This window comes from Chaetura pelagica, unplaced genomic scaffold (assembly GCF_000747805.2).
Source record: "Chaetura pelagica isolate M959 unplaced genomic scaffold, ChaPel_1.0 scaffold70, whole genome shotgun sequence".
NCBI lineage: Eukaryota > Metazoa > Chordata > Aves > Apodiformes > Apodidae > Chaetura > Chaetura pelagica.
Window position 1 is genome coordinate 5,152,768 of NW_009952265.1, and position 2,500 is coordinate 5,155,267.

Sequence of the window (2,500 nt, forward strand, 5' to 3'; positions counted from 1 at the left end):
ACGAAGGAAGAAAACGGCGAGGGGAGGGGGGGGGGGGGGGGGGGGAATTAGAAAAAAGACAACTGTGATTAATACCTGATAGACTTGATTTGCTAGAACTCCATCTGGAATTTGAGAAGGGTCCCGTAGCATACTATTTATGAGAGTTTTGGAGGCTAGAGAAATAAAGAATGAAAATATACAAAAAAGCTGTTAGCTCAGTTATCCACTTGGCAGGAAGACAGACATACTTCTTTAAGGATGACATTGATGATATTGGTAATCTTGAAAATTATCCAACCAGCAACTACAAACCTATAAATTTGTAGCTACTTACCCATTCTGATATAATTAACTCTACAAGTCTTGAAACACTAAGACATTTCATTAGCACTGGGTGAAAGCAAGTCTGTGTTTACTTACACAGTTTCACTGGAAAGTTTCTGCTTTGGAAGCATCCTGCAGTTACTAGGGAAACTGCTTAGTTTGTACTTTTACTGACATGAAGAAAACGTAACCCAAAATAACCTCCATATCCCATGAGAACTTAAGGAAAAAGATACATAAAAAGTCAAAACAGCCTTTAAAACACTGTTTGGTCTCAACAATTTCACACACTTTATAAACTTGATTCCAGTTCAGTAGTTTTCAAATTTATTTATTTACTTATTTAGTGTCAACACATTTATTTGTCTTAATCTAAAAGCTGGCAAAAGGCTTTTTCTGATATTTTCAAATGTATATAACTAAGACACAAAAGATAACTGATGGCAATTTAGTACTATTTATCAGTCTCTTGTTCACTGATATTGATACTACAATGAAAAAAATAATGAAAGTGTAGACCAGGCTTGACACTGGCAAGGTTCCCAGGTTTGCCCAAGATTTCCTGTGTGACTTCAGGCAAATTCCTTTAACCTGTGTGTGCTTCAGTCAAATTTCTTTAACCTATGTGTGCTTCAGTCCTGTAAACAAAGTGAAAATTTACTTTTTTCCTGTTCTTCATCTGCTATGCTCCAACTCAGGGCCAAAGCTTTGTCAGTCTCTTCAGTGACTGTATCAAAACCCTCAGATGACACTGTGAAAAGGATTACTGGACCCTGTGAAATGAAGGGATCTGCTATATAAGCAGCAACATTACTATTACTAATTAATGTGTGCAAATGTTTTGCTAGAAACAAAGGATATGATCATTTAATCTCCCCAAATGTCTCCTAAAAGCACGGCATGCAGTTGAAAGTAGTATTTTCAAAAAATATTTTGCTTACAAAAATATACCATAATGCAAAATATGATGCCAGTCTTTGTAGCTCTTGCAAAGCCTTTAAACTCATTTTAGGCTTTGCAAGAGTTACAAAGACTGGCATCATCACAGGCAGGAGCAAAAGTTTGAGCAAAAGTTTTTGAAGTGATTGATATACTAAGTCAAAACACTTTTAAAAGCATCATGCCGCATTACACATTTGAATCTTATTCTCATACAAAATAAGCATTACTTCTGTAAGTCCATTGTAAAGAATAAATAGGCATTTTACTCTAGCTTTTGTATTTTGTTAAAAATGCATTTGGACACAGAATAAAAACTTTGAAAACATGAACCTGAAGGCAGTATATGTATTTACTTAATTAACACTAATCATTAGAATAATAGCAATTTTCTAGTAGGTAGGAATAACACACTAACATAATGGAGAGGTTGATATAAAGGTAGAATAATGAAGAATAACTGAAGAAGACTGAGCAGAAGGGCTACTGATTTAAGTATAATGACTTGATTTTGCAAAAATTAAGCTATTTTATAACTGATCAGAAACTACCAAAACCCCACCAATTCACTTTAGGGAAATGTTTATCTGGCCACTACTGAGTCATGAGCTACAGGTGCAAAAAAGATTTTCTTTATTTCTGACATTGTCAACTTCAGTTTCTCACTTGAAGTTGAGATATTCTATTCTTTACCTATATCAAAGTAATAATGAATTGACATACTGAATTTTATATTATGGTGATGTCACGCTGGCTCTACAAGATTTTAAATTAAGCCTTTAAAAGAAAAATGCATCAAACAAAACTGACTACTGCACTAGCTTTCAATATACTAACTTTCCTTCACATAAAACATTATCTGCTTATGTGATGTCCTGCAAAAAAAATATTAAAAAACCCTCCTGCATACTTTAAATTTTGTATTACCTATGCAACTAACATACAGCATCTTCAGCTGTAGTTCTTTTGTCAGAAAACCAGCTGCTGGGATGACAGCATACCAACAGGCTGCTTCTGTAAAAACTGTCACAGCATGGAAATGCTAAGATTTTTACATGAACAGTCAGAAAATAAAGTTTATTGAAACATGATTCTTGCATAGATCTCTTCCTTACTTAAAAGTAAGATGACACTGGTTAATATTTAAACAAATGCAAGTCACATGCTTTTCTTACTCAAGCTGCTATAATACTTCCTAGTTGAGGAAAAACTGAATAATTGGTTGAATATAGCAAAAAAGAGAAGGGATTTCTTT

General features: G+C 34.0%; 1 protein-coding gene across 1 annotated transcript in view; it reads right to left on the reverse strand.

The window, feature by feature from the left end:
- The window catches only part of LOC104397696 (chromosome unknown open reading frame, human C15orf41), a 123,481-nt gene that overhangs the window by 72,502 nt on the left and 48,479 nt on the right, over nt 1–2,500 (reverse strand). Inside the window, exon 6 of the mRNA XM_010007703.1 lies at nt 76–155. Within this exon, the coding sequence (XP_010006005.1) occupies nt 76–155 (80 nt within the window). The remainder of the gene's footprint in view (nt 1–75; nt 156–2,500) is intronic.